Raw genomic sequence first — 22,298 nt, forward strand, 5'->3', positions numbered from 1 at the left:
AGATTATTATTATTATTATTATTCAAAAGATGCACCTATTCTTATGGAACAAGCCCACAGGGATCACAGACTTAAAATTCAAGCTTCCAAAGAATACGGTGTTCAATAGAAAGAAGTAACAGAAGGTAATGGGAAATACAGAAAGAAGAGACTACTTAAAAAAGAAAAAACAAACAAATTAATAGAGAGATAAATATGTATATTTTTGAAATACAAGAATTGTATTAGGTAGTAATGCACTGCATTTTTGCTTGAACTTTTGAAGTTCCAATTGCACGACATCCTCAGGGAGACTGTTCCACAGATCAAAGGTGTGAGGAATAAAAGACTTCAGGAACTGAGACGTTCAACAGCGAGGCATATTTACACCATATTGGTGCTGCTATTCAGCAAATCTGGATGCTCTCGGCAGGAAAAGGGGATTGGGGATCAGTTGTGAATGTGAAAGATCTCTGCTAAAATACAACTTATGAAAAATTGACAAACAGGAGACCATCCGTCAATGGTCCACGTCATACCTGCTAATATTAGGAGACAAAAGTCTATCACCATGAATCACTCTATCTAAAACAGATGAATCTCTGGCAAAAGCAGACATCCACACCGGAGAACAGTATTTTAGTAAAGGAAGGACAAATGACCTAAAACAAGTTGCACTGATTTTATCACTGTTATTAATATATGAGGCTTTACCTATAATAACTAACTTTCTTGCGGCATTTGCTGACACTTTAATTAGATGTTTCTCATAAGTAAGATATGAGTCAAAAGTTGCACCTAGAATATGTAGTTGAAGCTTCAGACTCATTCAGCAGCATCCCATCCACCTGAAGGGGTTGGACTGGGTGGAAAATCTGTACAAGTTCTGCTAATCAACAGTGTTTTCATTTTACTGGAGTCAAGCCTCTTACCCAACCAACTACACCATTCACTAATCAGCTCCATGCCACAACTGAGACTATGGACAGCTTCATTTCTCATAAGTGGAACTTTACTACAACCACAAGTGTTACATCAGTGGCATACTGAACAATCTTTTCCAGGCCAACAACCATATCATTTGTATACACTAAAAATAATAGTGGCCCAAGAACTATTGACACAAAAGGTCTTGGTTCGCTAAGAATCCCATCAACAACAACACGCTGCTGTATACCTGTAAGAAAGTCTTGAAGTAAAACTAAAACATTCCAAGATTCTGAAGTTTATAAATAAATGCTTTGTGATTTACTAAATCGACAGCAGCACTAATATCTATTTGAATTACAGTACTCTATACTCAAAACCCTTATCAAAGTTCTCTTGCAAATGGCATGTCAAATCTAAAGGAGCATCACAGGTACCTAACTGCTTCCTGTGCGCATATTGACTATTAGTTGAGAATCCTCTAGAAATGATATTTTTATGATAAAATAAGGTTTTACTTATACTTACCTGGTAGTTACATATAGCTGTCGTCTCTGACGCGCGGCAGAATTTTAAATTTCGCGCTAGCGCTAAAAACATCTAGGTGATCCCTCTACCAGCGCCCTCTATAGGTAACAAGGAACTATCCCAACAATGTTCTAGAACCCATTAAGTTTTAAGCCCACTTGACATGAGAGGGGAGGTGGGCGGGTTTACTCATGTAACTACCAGGTAAGTATAAGTAAAACCTTATTTTATCATAAAAATATCATTTTTACTTATAGGACTTACCTGGTAGTTACATATAGCTGATTGGCACCTTTAGAGGGGGTGGGACCATGTCAGCCACATATATTGTTAGAAATCAAAAACATGAATTTTAGTTCCTTACCTTGAAGGATTGCTGACTCAGCGGTTACTGCCTCTGTAGTCTGCTTATCCCTCGATTGTATAGACAGGATATAAAGGATCCGGGTGTCAGATACAAACTGTTAGTACTTGCCGTGAGAGGACAACGCCGTGACGGACAAGACTTAGTATGCCCTTGCTCTGGGCGCAGAACCAAATTAACAAAAAGGGATCACCTCTATAACCAAAATATAAAATTAAAAACTTTCAACCACAAAATTAAAAGATTGTAGGCACTCCTAAACCAACAACATAGTACCTACAAACGACGCAACCAAACTCAATTTCCAACTTCAAGGAGAAAATGTTAGTCGGATAGGGTTGCCCCTCTTTCTCCCTCACCCACCACCGTGTCAGTAACTACTAAAGGCCCTAAGGTACTGCCATTGTCAAAATCAGTCTTCAATTCTGACAAGTAATGCGATGCGAAGATCGACTTACATCGCCAAAATGTAGAATTCACAATCTTTTGCACTGAGAGATTGTGCCTGAAAGCTAAAGAAGTAGCTACAGCTCTTATCTCATGTGCTCTCACTTTCAGAGTTCCCGTGTCCGAGTCCCGACAATTCACATGGGCTTCTGAAATAACTTCTCTTAAGAAGAAAGCAAGAGCATTCTTAGAAAGTGGTCTTGACGGGTTTCTCACAGAACACCACAAGTTCTCCGAAGAGCCCCTGATACCTTTTGTTCGGTGAATATAGAACTTTAAGGCTCTCACCGGGCACAACAATCTCTCTTGTTCTCCTTCTCCCACAAGATCTGAAAGGCTCTTAATGCTGAAAGACCTCGGCCATGGTCTGGACGCATCTTCGTTCTTCGCTAAGAACCTAAGAGAGGAAGAACATACAGCTTTTCCTTGAGAGAAACCAATAGTTTTGTCCAAGGCATGAACCTCACTCACCCTCCTGGCTGTTGCGAGTGCTACTAGAAAAATAGTTTTCTTAGTCAAATTTCTCAGCGATGCATTTGCCAAAGGCTCGAATTGATCTGAACAAATCCATTTAAGAACGATGTCCAAATTCCATGCTATTTGTTTAGGAACTTTTCGTCTTGAGGTATTAAAAGACTTAAGTAAATCTGTTAGATCCTGATTGTTCGAGATGTCTAGACCTCTGTGCTTAAATACCGACGCAAGCATTGATCGATACCCCTTAATCGTGCTCAAAGACAATCCTTTCTCCTTAAAAAGGGATAGCAAGAACTTCGCTATTTGATTTAGAGAGGTTTTAGAAGACGAAACTCCATGTCTATTGCACCAGTCTCTAAACTGATTCCATCTAGCCTGGTATACTGCGTCTGAAGACTTTCTTCTGGGTCGCGCAATAGCGCTTGCAACCTCCTTTGAAAAACCTCTCTTCCTGAGGAGTCGCTCGACAGTCTGCAGGCGACAAGCCGTAGAGCGGACAAGTTCTGATGGAACCTCAGGAAGTGGGGTTGTCTGAGTAGATCTTTCCTCGACGGGAGGATCCTCGGAAAATCTGCGAGGAGGAGGAGAAGATCTGGGAACCATTCCCTCGATGGCCAGAAAGGAACGATTAAAGTCATCTTGGTGTTCTTGTGGTTCCTGAACTTTTCCAAGACCTTCCTGATAATTTTGAAAGGTGGAAAAGCGTAAAGATCTAGGCAATCCCAACTCATTGTCATTGCATCCACCCAAAGTGCCTTGTCGTCCGGATCTGGGGAGCAATATACTGGGAGGCGTTTTGTTCTGTCTGTTGCAAACAGGTCTACTAACGGACAACCCCACATTTCCACAATTGTTTGCAAACCTGCGGATGTAAGGTCCATTCCGTGGGCAAGACTTGATTCTTCCTGCTTAAAAGATCCGCTGTTACATTCCTCTCGCCTTTTATGAACCTGGTCAATAACGTGACCTCGTTCTCTTCCGACCATTCTAAAAGTTCCTTGGTCGTCTGATACAGGGAGAAGGAATGAGTGCCCCCTTGCCTTTTGATATAAGCAAGAGCTGTCGTGTTGTCCGACTGAACTAGAATAACCTTGCCTTTTACCTCTTGCTGAAATTGCATCAGGGCTAGATGTACCGCTTTCAGTTCTTTCACATTTATGTGCAGTTCTTTCTGCTCTTCCTGCCACAGGCCCGAACATTCCTTGTTGTCTAAAGTCGCTCCCCACCCCTGATCCGAAGCGTCTGACAAGAGTGTGAGGTCTGGGTTCTTGATAAAAGAGAAATTCCCCTCCTGTAGTCTTTCTCTTGAATTCCACCAGAACAGCTCCTTCTTGATCTGATCTGAGATCTTGAAAAGAAAGGAATCCGGATGGGTTTTGCGTGGCCATTGGCTTTGTAGATAAAACTGCAGAGGCCTCATCTTGAGTCTCCCCAGTTTTATGAACTTCTCCATCGAGGCTAAGGTCCCCAGTAAGCTCATCCACTGGTTGGCTGAGCAAACCTCGCGATGTAGAAAGTCGTCTATCATGCTTAAACAAGACTCTACTCTCAAATTGATGGAGAAGCCTGAAAAGTCAGAGAGTCCATTCTCACTCCCAAATAAACTATCTGCTGTGATGGTGAGAGGGACGATTTCGAACATTGACTAGTAGGCCTAGTTCCTTTACCAGAGATAATGTCTTCATTAGGTCCTCCACACATTTGGCTTTGGAGTGTGCTTTCAGAAGCCAGTCGTCCAGATACATTGACATCCTTATTCCTTGCAAGTGAAGATTCTTCGCCACCGTTGACAGAACTCTTGTAAACACTTGAGATGCAGTTGACAGTCCGAAACAAAGAGCTCTGAACTGGAAAACTTTGCCTTGGAAAAACAAACCTCAGGAACTTCCTTGATTCCTGATGGATAGGAACGTGGAAATGCGCATCCTGGAGGTCTATCGAGACCATCCAGTCGCCCGTTGAAGAGATGCTAACACCGACTCTGTCGTTTCCATCGAAAATTTCGTCTTTTTTACGAAAAACGTTCAATGCGCTCACGTCTAGAACTGGCCTCAACCTCCGACGCCTTTGAAACTAAAAAGAGACGGTTGTAAAACCCGGAGAGCATGGGGTCGGCACTAATTCGATGGCTTGTTTCCTTAGTAGTGCTTCTACTTCTTCTCAAAGGCGCAAAACTTCTGAGAGTCGTTGGAGTATGCTGGAAAACGACTGGAGAGTCCGATAGAGGGGCTTTTGTTGGAATGGGATGGAGTACCCCTCTCTGATCACCTGTAAGGTCAAGGATCTTGAGTGACCTTTTGCCAGGCTTCCGAGAACGACTGGAGTCTGGCACCTACTGCTATGTGGAGGACAGCACACTCATTTCTTTTGTTGAAAATTGGAAGGTCGAGTAGAAGATTTTCCTTTCCCACGAAACTTGACAAAAGGGCCGAGAAGCAGACTTGCCCCTGAGCGTCTTGGAAGTGTCCTAAAACACCGAGTTTTGGTGGAAGTAGCTACCGAGTAGTCTTCTTGGCTTCTTTGCTGACTGAGCCAACAGGTCCTGTGTTGCTTTTTGTGTGAGAGCTTCAGCAGTCTCTCGAACTAATTCCTTCAGGAACAAGTGGTCCTTCGACAAAGGGGCAAAGAGGAGAGCAGACCTCTGGCTGCTGGGAAACACCCTTCGCAAAAAGAGCACCAGAGTTGCCGTTTCTTCAGAACTCCAGTTGCAAAACCGAAGTTAGCTCCAAGGCACAATCGCATACCCCCTTGTCTATGCAGTCGACTGCCGGTGAAATCCATCGACTGCGCATCCGAAAGTCCGAATTCTTTGACTTTCCTAGCCAGAGCCGCCACTGACCAATCAAGGAAACTGATGACCTCCACAACAGCGAAAATACTCTTGAGAAGATGATCCAACTCCGACTGCGTGAAAAAGATCTTCGCTGATTGAAGAGCTGAGTGACGACTTGAATCCACTAGACTGGAGAAGTCCCCTTGAGCGGAGGCAGACACACCCAAAGAAAAACGTTCTCCAGTCTCGTACCACATGCGGCTGCGATGAGCCAATCTGGAGGGTGGAAGACAAAACATACTCTTGCCTTGCTCTCTCTTGTCTGAGAGCCAGGAATTAATTTTCTTGATAGCCTTCTTGGCCGAAATCGCCAAAACTAGGCGTGTAAAAGGAGCTGGATCCGAGGCGTTCTCCCTCTTAAACTGCGATCTGGGAGAAGCCGGAGTCGAAGGCTTAAAAGAGTCCCCAAAGTTCTCCACGAAAAACTTGAGTAACTCCTTATAACCCGAAGATTTCTCCTTGATTCCTGGAAAGTCCTCTTCTATTTCTACATCTTCTTGATTTCTTCGTCTACAGAAGACACAGGAGACAATTGGTGTACAGGAACAGTTTCCTGACGAAAAAAGTAGGTCGCGCAAAATCTAAAGTCTTACGACCATGCCGATGTGGCGCCGAATCCGTCAAGTGTGGCGCGCGCAAGCTGAAGTGGCGCCGAGCCAAGCTGAAGTGGCGCCGCAAGTGGCGCGCCAACCGAACGTGGCGAATCCGGAGCCAGAGAAGAATGCTGAAGCGCCTGGTTGAGCCTCTTCATTGGTGCATGCGAAGTGGGAGGCTCTTGAGTCAAGACTTGTGGCGCATTCGAAGGAAGTGTCTCCGCAACAGGTGCTCCCGAAGCAGCACGAGCGCCACAAAAGAACTGAATAAGATCCGTCAATTTGTCCGTGATTTGAGCGACAAAACGGGGATCTTGTTGACCGGTAGTAGGAGGAGGCACTATCTGCGATGAGGCTGGACGAGATGTAGACGCTCCTGGAACGGAAACACGCTTATTACGGGCAATAGTACGCGTAGGTTCCTTCCGACGAGGGGGCTGATCTACTGAAGAGGAGGAGGAAAAAGGTTCAGGATCCTCCCAGAAGCTACAGCCCGCATGCGGATCCGTCAACGATCTTTTCTTCGGAATCGCTGCAGGAGAGAGGGCGCGAGACCTCTTGAGAGGGCGAGAAGAATGCTTGAAGCGCCCACTTCGAGGAGGAGTCAACGAATCATTACCACTAGAAGACACATCCCCAGCAGCGCCTTTTCTATGGCGTGCGGAAGCATCCTGGGAATGCACAACAGGAATACTTGAGGGGGTGACTGCTCGGGAGCAAGCCCCACTCGCCTCCTTTCGGTTTTCGACATGCCCTCTCCTGAACCAGGGAGTCCGACAGAGGTCTAGACCTGGGAGAACGAGAGGGCCGAACAGACACCTCCTCCACTAACACTTCACTTCGAGGAGCCAATTTTTCAATGGCTTGGCCCATCGTCTGGATGGCTGAAAGCACAGCTGAAAATTTAGTGTCCATCTGGACTTTTAACTCTGACACGGTGATAGGATTGGGATCAACAGGGTCGGACAAAGGAGAGTTAATAGGAGAGGGGTTAACAGATTGAATTACCTGCCCTACAGACTTAGCAGATGATGACCTCTGCGAAGCTTTCCTAACTCTGTCCTTTTCTAACTTCCGTAGATATTTCTCTAAGGCTGACCATTCATCCGTTGTTAGATGCATACATTCCTCACATGTATTCTCTGAATTACAAAAATTTACCCCTACATGAAGAGCAAACTGAATGGGGGTCGATAGCCGCCTTAGGCAAACGAGTCCTACAGCCTAAAGCACAATATCTATACTGGGAACCAGAATCAGACATATTGTACAAAGAATTAATTCCGACCACAAATTGCAAAGCGCTAGCTAGCAAAAAACCACAAAGAAATACTTAAGTATAAATTGCAGACAAAAAATTCAACCACAAAACGAGACCGTGTTACCGGTCTCTCGGCAGAAAACTTAATGGGTTCTAGAACATTGTTGGGATAGTTCCTTGTTACCTATAGAGGGCGCTGGTAGAGGGATCACCTAGATGTTTTTAGCGCTAAGCGCTAAATTTAAAATTCTGCCGCGTCAAAGACGACAGCTATATGTAACTACCAGGTAAGTATAAGTAAAATCCACATATTTACCTATATAAAAATTTGTTCTGCAACTTTGGAGAGCACAGGAAGAATAGAAATTGGCCTGTAGTTACTGCAGGCTGCAGATGTGCCATTCTTTGGAACACGTACTGTATTACTAAGCTTACACTCATTCGCAAAGATACTAAGTCGATCTAAAAATCTATAGAATCTACAAATCTTGGGCGACAATGCACTAGACACCTTTTCAAAAAACAATGGGAGTTATTGGCTTAAAAGCACAATGTCACTTCACACATGATGAAACATCACTGATTGGTCAAAATTTTACTGCATAGAAGATGAAAAAACAATAAATTTTACAACTCAAAAGAGACAAAGAAATGAAAACCATGTAATGAAATACATCAAGCACAAAGCAAAACATAGAAGAGATACAGTGTAAAGAGAGAGAGAGAGAGAGAGAGAGAGAGAGAGAGAGAGAGAGAGAGAGAGAGAGAGAGAGAGAGAGAGAGAGAGAGAGAGAGAGAGAGAGAGAGAGAGAAAAATTTAATTTTTGGTAGATCATACTGTACTAGGCTATGTATAAAACTTATGGCTTATGTAACAATTCATGACCATCTCCTATAATGAACATCCACTTACTATATTGCATGAGCACCACTTACCAAAGCAGACATAAACAACATTGAGTACAACACAAACAAATGAATTGGGAAACAGCTGTTTTGTGATTCGGAGGGATTAGTTTACCTTTGTATACCTGTTTGACATTTATGTACAAAAATAAAAACAATAATTCCAATAATAATCCATTTCTTTTAGCCATTAAAAAATGATTCTCCAAATTACTTCAGTAGTAGGACTCAATCAGCCAATTTTAAGAACAAAAACATTAGCCTAGCCTACTTATATGCATATGGCAGATGATCAGATTTTTCATATTACAATGACGATACATGATAATAATACAGTATAAGTGGACTCAGTAAGATATCAGTTTCATTACCATTACCTAATATTAAATGTAGCTGTAATAGCCTATTTAACTTATGCAAATGAATACTGTAAGTGTAACACCCAGCTTAGGCTAAGTCAACACATATACTTTGTATCTTGTGTATGGTAATACAATACGAAACAACTGATAAGAAAGTTCTGTATACAAATATATTAACAGTGATAAAACTTGGTAGGCTGTAGGTAAATTTATGGGAGGGAGGAAAGAAGGGCTTACATTTTTTATAAAGCGTATTTATGCAGTAGTATATAGTTACAAATATGGGAAAATAAGGTAGATATTTGCCTTTTGCATAAAGTTTTCAGTTTCAAGTGTGATGGCTATTGTTTATAAGCATACTGAGTGTTTATGGTTATGTGGTATCGACAAGGTAGGGTGAGGAAGGGTACAGAGTTGCCCTAGAACACCTGTTGATTTTTTTGACTTGTCCTTAAACAAATTTCACCATTTTCTGACAGGGCCTTGGCTCTATTAATCTAGATAATCAAGGGACACTGTAAACCAACAAGTAATTCTTGCCTGATGTACATAATTCTACTGGTAATCTCTACTTCCTGCCAAGGGCTGACATCAAGGATAATGGGCCTTGAAGGTATGCCCTGTTTTGAGGTACCATTATAAAGCGACTTACTTCAATGTAAAGCAAGGATGGTGATCTCTTGCCAAAGATCTTGCCAAACAATGACAGGACAGACCAGATTAAATTAAAAATACAGTACCTTAATTAAAAATACAGTACCTATATACTTTATCACAGGTATACTCCATGTGCACATTTCTACTCCTCATTATTCAATACGTAGATTTCTAAAACAAAAGATAAGGAAATGAATTTCCTCCACGTGGCTCACGCTAGAGTGTCCAAGCAGCAACTAAGGGATTACATAAAAAACAATTTTCATGAGTGATTACTAATTCCTTCAAGTAGCAAGATGAAAAAATAGAACTGCATCTCCATTACGCCACATTAACAATTCCTAAACCTTACAGGCTGGGCTGAATATTAACAAGACCCCAAGACAAGCCAAATTTTAAGGTTGACCGGTTAATAAAAAAAAAAAAAAATATATATATATATCCTTGGAAAGAGGAAGTTATAGAAATGCACACAGTATAAGAAAAAAACTGGTAAAAAATTTTCTGTACCTTCTATGGGAAGTTGAAAGTGAATACTTCCACCCCTGGGCAGTGCCACTTTTCCAAGAAACTAGTAAAAATGTGCTAATTTTAGCAAGTTATACATATCTTTTCTAATAATTTTTAAAATTTTATTTTGTAAAATTACAATCACAGATCACATCATTTCATAACAGATGAGATCTAAAATCAGTAACAATCCCTAAGTATATTTATGGTAAAATATTTACAAAATGTACTGGGACTGGGTTGTAGTACCTTTTAGTAAGTTCAAATGTTCTTTCTAGTATTTTGTTATACTTTACTTTGCAAAATTACAATTAGAGCTGACATACTATTGTAAAAGATAAGAACTAAAATCAACAGCAAATCCCTAAGAATATTTATAGGGCAGAATTAGAAAACTGACGGAATGAGAAAAACTAATTTTTGCATCACATTTACCTTGAGTGAAGCAAAAAGAAAAGGATTGCATCAACATTCCAAAATCCATTCCTATCAGGAAATGTTTGCACCCCTTTAACTTTTTGTTATGGCTAGTACTGTCAAACAAACTTGAGAGGTAAAATCCTTTAAGGGCTTTTTATGATGGTTCCAAAGGTGGTCTCATCAAGAATCCTTGTACCACATGTGGATTCCATTCCAACTGTCCTATAAGCAGATTAAGGTGTTCTATTTTGAATGATCTAAGGAATTCTTGAATGTCCTCACTGACACAGATATCAATGTTAAAAAGATGAAACATTGCAGGATAACATTAAACTGTAACCTATGATGTCAGCTACAGAAAGTTACCTACAATAAATGAAATACCACAAAAATATAATGATGTTGTATAGAAAGGTAAGGGAGCAGGAAATCCCTCTAGACTAACAACAATCCCAGTAAGTGTACCGCTATTGTTGGGACTTTATTAGTTGAATCTCTCTGGATGAGTACAGTTTCCAAGCCTGACTTGAAAAAACCCTCCAACTCACAGGACATGGTCAACAGTCTCCAGGCAGTTAGCTGAAGCATGAGGGGATTATGGTGAAATCTTGCTGTTTGGTTGAATTGAACTGACCTGTTCTTAAAAGATAGGAATTAAGACCGAACATCTCCAAAGACAACATGTCTGATAATTGTTCGTTCTGTAGTCACCATGGGGCATGCGACATCCAGTTCAGAAACTGGCTTATATACAACAAAGGCATCCACCAAAAAGGTAGAACTACCAATTCTAGTGCAGCACAAGAAAAACAACCTAAATAGTTCCCAGCAACTAGAGTGCACTACCAGTAATGAAAACACTATGAGAGTAGAAAACTAACAGGCAGAAAATGGAGTCCCTCTCACCTACCCAGAGGGAAGGTAAACAGGAAGATGAAATTGGGCGATAAACCAAGTACAAACCTATTTTCTTTTAATTTTCCTCACCTGCTGAGCAGGCCTGTGGCTTTAAATCTATAGCTATATAGATTTTATGTAAGATTTAAAGAAATAATTCAATCCCCATTATTTCATACTAATCTCTGTTTGACGCTTAGTATTCTAGGTGTTTCACTCATCCTATATCTCCCATGACAACAGCCTGGCCAGTTACTGATAGAAGAACAATGGCCCAGCTATAACTGCTCCTTAAGACACCAACATAGATGCACTATTACTGCATTTTAAGGATACTGCTTCCTGGCTCAAGTGACCTTAAGGGCTACTATAACCTCTATACAGCCGATATACCTTCAAAATATCAAAATTAAGATTTATGCTAATCTAAATTCTATAACCAACTAACTTTTGCCTAGCACATAAATTTGAGCCGTCCGTGGCCCGTAACCCCGCCCATTTGGTTTAAAAGGATAACATAAGTAACCCATTTAAAGAGACGCACGCAAGTGTATACAGTACCTTCCTATTGTAGCAATGCAGCTTATTTTTGCCTTTTCTTGACAATATTTTGTGTGATTATCTAGTGTTTTCTGGCATCTCTCTCTACTCCAACATTCACCAACACCAGCGAGTCATTGGCAATGACAGCAGAGAGAAGGAGCTCATTGCTGGTTAAACAAAACCTCTGCAATGATTGGCATTGTGGTGACACATCAGCAGTGAGGCACAAAATTGCTGTTCAAAGAGCAAAACAAGACAACAAAATTAGGGAAAGAGAAAGAGAGAGAGAGAGGGATGCCAACGACGGTGGATCTGAACACATTATCAAAGTGAGTTGGTAGCAATAATCTGTTGTAAGTATTAAAATTACAAGAATATTTGTCTAAAGAATCAATATAAGTTAAAGAATGCTGTGTGTGAGAATAACGCAGCATTCTTCAACATATACTGATTCTATGGACAACAAATATTCATGTAATTCTAGGTATGTTGTTGTGAAAATTTCAAGTCTTGTTCCAACATGGTACTGAAAACTTTAAAGCGCTATAACTCAAAACACTACTTTTTGGGATTTAAATATTTGCCAATATTCTAAAAATAACAGGAGCTTCTTGAAACTGCTATGTGAGTGCATATTGGATATGCCTTTCTCGTGTAATTTTTCTTTTTATAACGTGAATAATTATAGTGCTATAAGGAATTTCATTAAGATAAATGCTAATTTTGTGACGTCATGCGCGACATACGTTTTATGACTTATATATTTATCTTTCTCTATTTGAGATTTTAGGAAAAACAAAATTACATGTTGTCTGTATGATATCTGAGTAACTAAATACAAAATTAGGTGAGTCTAGGGTAAATAATAAGACCGCAATAAGTTTGTGACGTCATACGATAGATGGACGGATGGACAAATCACATTCTTATATTCACATAAAGTTGGCAATGGCATTATAATTGTACCCTGAAAGTATTAAGTTGAAATATTAAATACTTTTTTTTTATTAATATTTTTGTGTCAAAAGGGTATGGTATGCCCTTCAGTCACAGTACAAACTGAGATCCATCACCAATTCAATCAAGCAATTCTCAAGAAATGCCATACCTCTCATGTGTTTCCTTCTTCAGAGGCACCTCTCCGAGTCCTCATCCAGCCACAACCACAATCTGACTGTGAAATCCCCATTGGTTGAGTCACCATATGGGAACTCTGATTCTGACAGCTATTTTGTATGCAAAGACCCACATCTCTATAAAGATCTGTCCCATCACTATCCTTCTATTCTTAGGTTTGCAAAAAATTAAATAACAGCATGTTACCTTTTACAGCTTTCGCAGTGTCTTGCAAGAAGTCTGCTGGTAAAAGTCAAACTAAGGATTCCATTAGGGACAGCAATGCCCTTAAAATCAATTCCTGTTCACCACAAATCATCAATTAAGGGCAAGCCACTGACAAACTCTCTACTAAAGATGTCTTCAACTCCTCATTCAAATTATCATTGTACTTAACGAGCTGGAGGGAGAGGGAGACCGGGAATTTTTATGATGGGAGTGAGGCCTGTGTTGAGTTTGTTGCGATTGGTTTAATGTAAAAATAGAGCATGGATTGAGTGATGTGAAAATTCATAGAAAGGATAGTAGTTGTAGATATAAAGTGGTGGGATTAGGATATGGATCATGAATAGAGTGTGGATTAGCTGATGTTTGTAAATGATACAGAGCTGACTGGGGATAGTGAAGAAAACTGCACAGACTAGCGGAAGAGTCTGAAGGTATATGCAAAATAAGCTGAGCTAACATGAATAAGACATTGAGAATAACTGGGAACCAAGAAGATAAAGCAATGAATGTTGACATGAACAATGGAAGAATGGAAGAAGTATATTCAAATCACCACACACAGATTGCAGACATTTACCATCAGCTCAAAAAAGACTATAGTTGACGTTTAACTTGAAGTAGTTTTTTAAAATGTTAACCAGTTACTCTGGGAAATTCATGACAATTACATTAAAATTTTACATTTAAATTTTAAAAAATCACAACTGTCTGATTTCCAAAAACTGACAATGCTAAGGTGAATGCCCACAGCTGTGCAAGATCTGCTTGCAAGCAAGTTTTGACATTATAATAAGAAATGTAATCCAGTACAGCATTTGGCATTTCAGTCCATGTGATTAGTGATCTATCTTTAAGGGTCTCCTCATACCTGAACCACAGACTTGAATTTACATCAAAAGGAGAACAAGAAGCATCCAGATATAACCATGAAATTCCCCTCTAAAATGGACTGTCACGATGACTTTACTATTTCCCTCATGAAGAGGCAAAGCCTGACCAATTCACTGAGGGGAATCAGGAAGACAATGATCCTAAATCCACCAGTTTTCTTGAGTACCATGAAGGTCACGCCACAGGACTTTGATGAGCTGTCTAGACCCTTCTGTACCAGTTCCTTAGTTTTAATACTGGTAATTCTGCAATTACTGGTGAAAACCTCTCTGTGTCTGACAGGTAAACTATGAGAAACCTTGAAGACAATAATAATAGAAACTTTTATTTCTTCCAGAGCGTTTGTGTAACCTGCATGTTCACAACTTGAGTTGTGAGTCAATCAAATGATTCTACAAATGTATCCATTCAAGTCTTGAACAACAGAGACTGGAGGGAGGCATATTATACAATCATTTCTTCCTACCCTTCCTCAGTACAGAAAGGGATCTTGGAAACCTTAGTAACCAGAAAGTTACACAATGCCCTCTTAGTAGTAGTTGTTTCTCCTAGATTCTCTGATAACAAAGACATGTCAGTCTCTTTGTAATAAATAAAACAGTTCCTATAATTCTGTTTTGTTTTATAAAGCATTTTACTGTTCTGCATTGCAATATAGATTCTGAGTCCAGTTAGAAAAATTATGTGCCATAAAACTGTGGTTTGAAACTCTAATGTAAGTATAATAGGGGTTTTTACTTGTGAATGTTCAATTTGACGTGAGTGAGGTTTAAACCTTTTACTAATTTATGATGCAATATGACTTTATAGACAAGAAAAGTACAATACCTGTAATTGTGATGATCTTCAGATTTACACTTTATTCATACCAAATAAAACCAATTTCTAACCTGGCAAGAGCAGTTGTTATTCTAGGTAAGATCTCTAATTCTGTCTCCAATTTTACTGCATCAGCTGTGTCTTGTTCGCGAAGGGCACCTTCATCATTCTCTACCAACCGACAAAGATATATTTCCCTACGATAACAAACTTTCACATGGAAAAAGTATCCGTGCTGAAAAGGAAATGCAAATAGGATTAATATGTGTACATACTACAGTATACATGTATTTCATACAGAGATCAAATGACGGTGATTTACTATGGAAATGTTGTAACAACTTATCAGACCAAGAAGCTACTAGTATGATAACAAACTTTCACACTAAAAAAGTACCCATGCTAAAAAGGAAATGCAAACAGGATTAACAAGTATACATACTACAGTATATATGTATTTCATACAGGGGTAAAATAACTGTAATTTACTATGGAACTGACGTAACAACTTATCAAAACCAATATGGTATACTACTGTACTTATTAACTGTATTATTTATATCACTATTCAAGTATATAACAGTAAAGCACAGGTGAAACATATACATATGGTTGTACATAACAAGAAATTATGCAAGCCCGTCTTGAATGATATAAACCTGAAAACAATTTTACTTCTGTAAGGTTATTTCCAATGGAAAATTCAATAAAACAAATGCTTAGTATGGCAATGGGTAAATCTAATCAACAGTTCTCTCAAATTTTCAAACTGATTAAAAAAAATTTATTCCTAAGATTGTTCAAATACCTGTACCATGGTTACAGTAGGTATATGATATTTTGGCTATTTTACCTAAATACACACATGTAAATGCCCTCTTGGAGAAACTGAATGAATAAGTCCTGTCTATCCAGTTCACACTACGAATAGAAAAAGAAGTTTGTTGGCCCTTTTTCAGACATCGTTATTGTGAACAGTTTCAATTTAATTTTAGTATAATGTACACAAGAAAAAAAAAACTAATTTAACTTGTTATTCCTGTGAAAGAGTAAAAAACTGCCACTTACACATACATATACATGTCAAATTCAGGTACATTTATTAGCGCTGGAATCTGTTGAACCATCATCAACTTTGTAGCACATGCTGTTTGAATGAATTTAGCAGGAAAGATGTTCATAGAACTTCAATGGTCCATAAATAACTTATAGCAACTATAATACCTCGGCACAGGAGAGACATCAATCAGTAAGCCTTGAGATTTCAGAGGGGGCTGTACTGCCTCTCTGCTGCTCCAGGACATCTTTTTATGTATTTGCTCATAAACATAACCAGACATTGCTATTGGTTTTAGTTCTTACCTTTTATGATAGTATGTCAGCTACAATTGTAATTTTGAAAAGAAAAGTGCAAAGAATTATTAGAAAAAACATGTATACTGCACAAAAAGCTACTGCATCTCCCCCATCGCAGTAAATCTTGTAAATATTTTACAATAAATATACTAAGAACTTTTTATTGATTTTAGTTCTTATCTGTTATGATATTGTGTGAGTTGTAATTATGATTTTACAAAATAAAATTAAAAAAATAATTAGAAAAAACCTGTATAACTTGGTAAAATTAGCATATTTTTACGGGTGTCTTGTAAAAGAAGCCCCACACTGGGTTGTAAATACTCCTTTTATATAAGTAATTACATAACTATGAGCTTCCTACCTACAGCAGCCTAACAATAAAAAATTCGTGGTAGCTCTATTGCTTGTTCCGGCGTAGGCACATGCCCCGCCACACTATTGGGGACTGTGAGGAACTAGGCAGAAAGCTTCAATTCATTTTCTGCCGGCACCCGAGTAACATCAGTGGATTTTTGGTGGTTTACTTCATTGTTTTTTGGATAGTTTTACAGAGTTTTTGGTGAAGTACTCTGTTTTCATACCAGCGCACGGAGATCAGTTAAGCTTGATTGACTTATTGAGTTAAACTTAAGAATGTCAGACTCTACCTCTTTGAGTGTTAGGTTTAGCATTGAAGGATGCAAGACTAGGTTAGTGAAGTCTTGCTATGACTCTCACACAAAGTGTGTGAAGTGCAGAGGACAAATTTGTTATGGGGAAACTACTTGTTTACAATGTAGAAATTGAGACGAGAAACAATGGAAAGTTTTTAGGTCTCATCAAGACAAAATGGATAGACAGGAAGAGAAAGGCTGCAATTAGGGCTGAAAATAAAGACAGCTTAGACCCTGTAGAAGTAGCAGATCTTGAGGATATTTCTGTCTCTTCTCCTCAGATTCCTGTATCATCTCCTATTCTTAGCCGCTCTACTCCTACTCCACGTACTCCTGTTCCAAGTTCTCGTGCTCCTGATCATGACACCATTGGCAGCCGCAAATCAAAGTTTGATAAAAAGGTTGAGTTTTTAGCAAACAATGTGATGGAGTTGGGCTCTTCTTTTAGAGCCTTCATGGAAAAAGGCAATGACCAAAGGGTTAGTGCAGGCAAAGTGTTGAGGAAGTGACTGCCCATCCCACTGGTGCTCCTAGATGAAGGTCCCTGCCCCACTCCCCCACAACGAGTAGAAGACATACCGGAGGACCAGGAGAGGCCAGGGGAATATGCCCACGGAGTCGCCCGCTCCATCAAGCCTGTTGCCCGGTCCCAGGCCATGACTGAGCACCACTGGAAAGGCGTCTCGTTCAGTGTTCATTGTCTGTCATCGAATTTGGAAGACTCTGTGCCGGACGTGAAGCGTCAGTGGCATATATCTTCCGTCTCCCAACCGTTGAAGAGACACTTCAATGCGGCAGACAGCTCCCCTCTGCCTGTCAAGAAATACAGGGAGGCTACTGTTAGCCCACAGCCCTCCTGCAGTTTCACGGCAACTCCCTCTTAAGATCTTCTGCTTGTCCGACTCCATCGGGCCGGGACAGTCCAGAGTCCATCTCTTATTTTGATCATCTGGTCTTGACTACTAAACGTTTGGAAGAACCTATTAGTTGACCTTCTCCTTCGTCAAGATCCCGTCTTGCCCCGGAACATCCTTTGTCTCCCGAAGATGTTACAATGGCTCCTATTAGACATTCTCATTCGACTGATCGCTTGACACCGACACCTGGGCGTCAGTTGACACCACACACTGACTTGGTGCCAGTTGTGCCACAAGTGCATTTTTCAACTCAGAGGACTCGTCGCTTGCTCCTATTAAAAGACAATTAAATGACCTAATTTCATTCTTGAAAAAGAACCAAGCTGTCGCCAAGTCGAAAGATACGTCCTTGTCGCCAGTTTCTTCCGATGATGAAGAAGTAGGACAGGATTCTTCCCTTTCATTGTCCTACTCTGCCTTATTAAGATAATTTCTGGACAATTCTCCGGACTTCTTCACTCCTGCTGCTCCGGTATTTCCTGCTTCAACTTTCCTGATGAGGAAACTTCCCTCAAACAATGCGAACCTGCTGAAATTAGTGCTCTCTTCGTCAACGAAAAAGTTGCTTTGAGAAACACATGTCTGGCTGGCCTCAAAGAGGGATGAAGGAAAAGCAACTTTTGCTTTTCCACCCTACAAGTTGGTCAAGAGAAACTACAGTTTTTATGAAACTGAAGAAGCTCCTTCTCTGGGAGTTTCTCCCTCCTCCTAGGGGAACTTCCCTGGCCTAGTAGATGTGACACGTCGGTTGGCCTTTACTGTGGCGAAAGCAATGTTCTCCTCCACTGAGCTAGACAATCTGACCAGGAACTTATTTAGGAGTTTAGAGGTGAATAGTTTCCTCAACTGGACTATTGGCGTGTTGGCCAAGAAAATCGAGGATTGTCCTTCACTAGCGGAGGATTTTGTGACAGACTGGTTGGTAGTACAGTACTGCTGTGTGCAGATAAAGCAGTAAGGGACAGTTCAGCAGAACTCGCCTCTCTCTTTTTGAAGTGTGTACTGAAAAAGAGAGAATTATGGTGTTCATTAGCCACCAAAGGGGCGACCACTACTCAGAGGTTGTTCTCTCCTATAAATAAAGCTCATTTGTTCCCTCAAGACTTAGTGCAAGAGATCTTGACATTACTTCAGAAGAAGTCTACAAATCATCTGCTGGAAAATCTATCAAATCTCCCAGAGACTCCCCAACCGTGAAGTTCTAGTCCTCCGTGCTTTGGTACGAGCCAGACTGCACCTCTTTTGGAGAGAATGGAGTCGAAGAGGTGCAGATCCTTGGGTGGTCAAAGTATTGAAAGAAGGTTATGCATTCCTTTCAAGGAGAACCCTCCTTTGGCCAAATTGCCAATCATATTACCAGCGTACTCAGCGGACTCTGAGAAATTTGTGGCCCTTTAACGAGAAGTAGAATCCCTTCTGCACAAGGGGATGGTGGAGCTGTTCAAGGATCAAGAGTCAGAAGGGTTTTTTTAAAACAGACTCTTCCTAGTCCCCAAAACATGGGGGGGAGGGGTGAAGGCCCATCCTGGATGTCAGTGTTCTAAATCAGTTCGTTGTAAAACCGAAATAACAAAATTTCATATGGAGACGAATCAGTCAGTCGTGTAGGCCATCCAATACGGGGACTGGATGGTCACACTGGACATGCAAGATGCTTACTTTCATGTTCCAATACACTGGGACTCCAGAAAATTTCTACGATTTGTCTTTTAAAGAAAAGTTCTCCAGTTTTGGGCCCTGTGCTTCGGCCTGTCCATGGCCCCACCAAGAGTTTACTCGGGTCCTTGGCCCCCTCTCTATAAGTGGCTTCACCTTCTCGGAATAAATATCTCCTATTATCTGGACTGGCTTCTCAGGTCTCTGTCGAGAGAGAAATGCACGGAGGACTTAATGAAGACTCTATGCCTAATGAAGGACTTAGGTATTCTGATAAGCATTCAGAAGTTGCAAACGACTCCAACCCAGCAAATTCTCTATTTGGGAATGACTCTGGACTCTCAGACTCCTTCGTTTTTCTGATCACAGCAGAAATCAAACAAGACTTTCAATGGTGGTCGTACAAAGACAGACTTCTTGAAGGGAAGTCTCTCCTTCCAGCGAGCCCAGACCTAGACTTATACTCCGATGCATCAGATCTAGGTTGGGGAGCTCATCTCGGGGATCAAGAAGTGTCAGGAACATGGTCAGAAGTTCTGAAAAGTTTGCATACCAACATACAGAAACTAAAGGCCGTTCATCTGGGTCTCCAGTCACTCTCTATCCTGGTGCGCAGGAAGACAGTAACGATAAACACAGACAATACAACAGCACTTTCGTATACCAGAAAGCAGGGGAGGACCAACTCGTTCTCTCTTTACGAGGTTGCTAAGAAACTTCTGATCTGGCCAGACCAGAATCAGGTATTGCTATTGACTTGATTCATCTAAGGTAAGATGAACATTCTGGCAGATGGTCTGAGTTGCCACAAACAAGTCCTGCCAATGGAATGGACACAGATCCTTTGGTTTGCAACGACCTACGGAGGTTGTGGGGCACACCATCCATAGGTGTGTTCGCGACTTCCAAGAACCACAGACTTCCTTGCTTCTGTTCCCCAATCTGAGATCCTCTAGCTTGGAAGACGGATGCAATGCTCCTGGACGGGACAGGCCTCAATGTCTACACCTTCCCTTCATTCAGCATGGTAAAGGAAATAAACAAATCAATGTCTCACCAAAACGTCTTGATGATTCTAGTTGCCCTCTTTTGCTCTTTTGGCCAATGAAAGAATGGTTTCCGGACTTGATACGACTGCTGGTAGACTTCCCAAGGCTCCTGCCAAAAAAGCAGTCGCTGCTCAAACAACCCCACTTCCTCAGATTCCATCCAGGATTGTCCGCTCTGTCCCTGACAGGCTACAGACTGTCGAGCATCTCGTCAGAACGAAAGGGTTTTTGAAGCAAGTGGCAGAAGCACTGCGAAATGCAGATGTCCTTCTTCTAACAAGCTCTACCAATCAAAGAGGGCAGCCTTCAAGGAATGGTGCAGACACCATAACGTCTCTTCTTCTGAGACCTGTCAGTCAAGTAGCTAATTTCTTACTATGTCTAGAGAAATCCAAGAAACTCTCTACCTCGACTATCAAGAGGATACAGATCTGTGCTTAGTTCTGTTTTTAACCCTTAAGGGACAGGCCAATTATACATAATGAACACCCCAAGACCGGGCAAACTTTAAGGCTGGCCAATATAAGAAAACACACATCAATGGAAAGAGGAAGATATGCAAATGCACATGAGAAAAGAAAAAAAATTCGAAAAAATTTTCCCTACCTTCCATGGGAAATTGAAAGTGACTATTTACAACTCTGTGTGGGGCCTCTTTTACAAAACACTTGTAAATTTTACCAAGTTATACATGTTTTTCTAATAATTTAAATTATTTTATTTTGTAAAACTATAATTACAACTCACACAATATCATAACACATAAGAACTAAAATCAGTAACAAATACTGAGATCAAGAAATGCAATAATTTTTGTTGGATTTATACATGTTTTTTCTAATATTTCTTTGCAAAATTACAATTATAACTCACATCATATCATAAAAGATAATAACTACTAAAATCAACAGTAATCCCTGGGTATATTTATAAGCAAATAAATAAAAAGGCATCATGGCAGAGAGAGCAGCAAGACATTCCCCCTCCAAGTCATGAACAATACTGAAGTTTCCATGATGCCCACGATCAAGCTGAGCTGAATTCTTTAGTTGCCACAATTTATTTATGGGCCATTGAAGTATTGGAAACTCTTTCCCGCTTGATACAGACAAATCGTATGGCGCGTAATATTAATCTCTTCAGAGGGGATCTGTCTACAACCCAAAACCTGTTTTAGATCCTCTATGACGGGGATCCATCCATTAAGGGTTAAACATAGAGGATTGGATCTGTCCTCTAATTAGGACCTATCTGACCTCATTAAATCTTTTGATTCCATCAAGCAACTAAAATCGAATGAGGTATCTTGGAATTTAGATGTCGTCCTGAAATGGATTTCAGGTCCCCCTTAAGAACCTCTTCACTCTGCTTCTCTGAAGGACCTAACCAAGAAAACTCTTCTTGGTAGCGTTCAACTACGGCCAAGCATGCTAGTGAAATCCAAGCGACTGACAAGAGAATTGGATTTTTAAAGGGGGATGCAGTTTGCTCCCTTTCGCTTGGATTCCTTGCCAAGAACGCAGACCCTTCTAACCCATGGCCCCATTCGTTCTCTATCAAGAATTTAATGGACACTCTTGGACCAGAGGAAGAGGAGAGACTTCCATGTCCAGTAAGAGTCCTGAGATATTACCTTCAGAGGACTGAAAAAATCAAAGGTCCTTCAAAAATCCTCTGGTGTTTGGTCAAAAATCCTTCCCATCCTCTCTCCAAGAATGCTCTTTCATTTTTTCTGAAAAATCTGAATACCGAATCTCATTCCCAAATTCAAGAAGTTTACAGGCCTTTAAAGTAAAAGCCCATGAAATTAGAGCTATTGCAACCTCTCTTGCTTTCAGACATAACATGTCTCTTTTGAGTGTCCTGCAATCTACCATCTGGAGGTTCAAGTCTGTGTTCGCTACGT

The 22,298-nt window shown here is 40.5% G+C and overlaps 1 protein-coding gene across 1 annotated transcript in view; it reads right to left on the reverse strand.

The window, feature by feature from the left end:
* Positions 1-22,298, reverse strand: part of Mat89Ba (nucleolar protein 6 Mat89Ba) — a 449,315-nt gene that overhangs the window by 103,013 nt on the left and 324,004 nt on the right. Inside the window, exon 16 of the mRNA XM_067121881.1 lies at positions 14,830-14,993. Within this exon, the coding sequence (XP_066977982.1) occupies positions 14,830-14,993 (164 nt within the window). The remainder of the gene's footprint in view (positions 1-14,829; positions 14,994-22,298) is intronic.

The sequence above is a fragment of the Macrobrachium rosenbergii genome, chromosome 2 (genome assembly GCF_040412425.1).
Source record: "Macrobrachium rosenbergii isolate ZJJX-2024 chromosome 2, ASM4041242v1, whole genome shotgun sequence".
Classification (NCBI taxonomy): domain Eukaryota; kingdom Metazoa; phylum Arthropoda; class Malacostraca; order Decapoda; family Palaemonidae; genus Macrobrachium; species Macrobrachium rosenbergii.